The 1,684-nt window shown below is 38.1% G+C and overlaps 1 protein-coding gene across 1 annotated transcript in view; it reads left to right on the top strand.

Annotated features, from left to right (window-relative positions):
* LOC106524202 (uncharacterized) overlaps positions 1–1,684 on the top strand; it is an 8,410-nt gene that overhangs the window by 4,033 nt on the left and 2,693 nt on the right. Inside the window, exon 2 of the mRNA XM_014017916.1 lies at positions 901–997. Within this exon, the coding sequence (XP_013873370.1) occupies positions 901–997 (97 nt within the window). The remainder of the gene's footprint in view (positions 1–900; positions 998–1,684) is intronic.

Genomic DNA, 1,684 nt, shown 5'->3' with positions numbered 1-1,684 from the left:
GTATTTTACAGTCTTTATTTTACAGATAAAATAAATGTTTATCAAATAAAGTTTAATGTTACAACTAATCGTGGATCCCTTTAAGACAAACTTGTGGCGTCAGCCAACATAAATGGTGCAGTGCATTCATCTGGTTTAGTATATGGAAGCTACAGCAAAGATGGGTTGGTGGTACAGTTTTGTTTTATTATTATTGTTTTGGTTTTCTAATCATAAATTTTGATCAAAAGGTGAATGCTTGCTGTGTTAACTACCACAGTCGTAATCACTAAAGGAGTGCATTTTTTCAGCTTGCACGCAGTTGTGAAATAAACAAACTTTACCTTCAGGAGTATTTTTTGACACGTTTGTGTCTTAACGGTATTTCCACCAATCAGCTAACTTTTTGTTTAGCTGATTAGTCATCAGAGGAACCATTTGCTGCCATTAAATTGAGTACTTCTCACTTTACGTCTACTAATGATTATCAAAAACATCCACCTCCTCACACAACCAGGACTGCACACCTGCATCATTCACCTTAAATGTTATGTGTAGCATCATTAGCATTTTTTACGTCACAAAGTGGAGTCTCTCTGATTGGTTGACGCGGCGCGTCGAGCTGCAAAAGTTCAGATTTTCTAACTTCAGCGATTTGCGCCTCAGCGCGTCGAACGCTCAGATCGTTCAAATCGTTCAAATCGCGCTGCTCTAATCGCGCCGCAGCCCTTCCCGACGCTGATTGAAGCGCGTCCACCATAGACTTTGTATGTAAACCTGATGCTCCTGATGCTGAAATCATGTTCGGTGTGAACGCAGCATTAGACAGAACCMTCATGTTCAACATTAAACATAAATGTTAGTAAATCAGTTTCATTAATAATAATAACCTGTTGTTGCTATTTTAAATTTTTTTCCTAGCCKAACCTAAAGCGAGAAATTGGCTGTCAGACGGATCCAGTCCTCACTAAATATGCCAGTGTCCAGGTCGACCTGAAGCCTGCCAAGAGAAACAAAGGTGACTTCATAAATTACTGATTGAACTGTGTTTAACAGCCTAAAGGCTCCTGTTAGTTATATTTTACTCTGTGTTGTTTTACAGGAGACATATTGTGCTTGTAAAGCTTTGATTTTCACGTTTAAATCACTCTGTGGTCAGTATAAAGTGGAACTATGAAGCCCTGGCCCCTCTTTCACACCTGTGTTTTGTTGGGGTCTCTGTTTAAATGTAAACGAAGCCCTTCACAGCCCGTCCCCTCCTCCTCACAGAGGGACTCATTTGATCCCATTTGGTCTGTTTTGTTGTTTGARAGCAGAGATATGAGTATAGTGGAACAGAAACCTTTATTTAAGATGTGAATAAGTGAAGACTTGTCCATCCAGTCTTACATGTTGGAGCCAGAGTCTGACCCAAACGTAACATAAAAGCACCTGGAGAATTTTCTATAATTCTAAAGTTACTCTAAGTACAAACCATTTTTTTCTTTTATTTATCTTTCTTTATTCTTCTCACCCTCTCCTGTGTTGAGCTGCAGTAATGTGCAAATTTCCCCACGGTGAGATCAATAAAGTTTATCTTATCTTAAATGTATTTAACAGCTAAAAAAGAGGATTTTGCAGATATGTCTGTTTTAAAGGGATCCCTGATTAGTTGTGACATTAGACTTTACTTGATAAACATATATTTTAACTGTAAAATAAAGAC

This window comes from Austrofundulus limnaeus, unplaced genomic scaffold (assembly GCF_001266775.1).
Source record: "Austrofundulus limnaeus strain Quisiro unplaced genomic scaffold, Austrofundulus_limnaeus-1.0 Scaffold179, whole genome shotgun sequence".
In the NCBI taxonomy this organism is placed as follows: domain Eukaryota; kingdom Metazoa; phylum Chordata; class Actinopteri; order Cyprinodontiformes; family Rivulidae; genus Austrofundulus; species Austrofundulus limnaeus.
The sequence above is the reverse complement of the archived record's forward strand: the minus strand, read 5'-3'. Positions and strand labels throughout refer to the sequence as shown.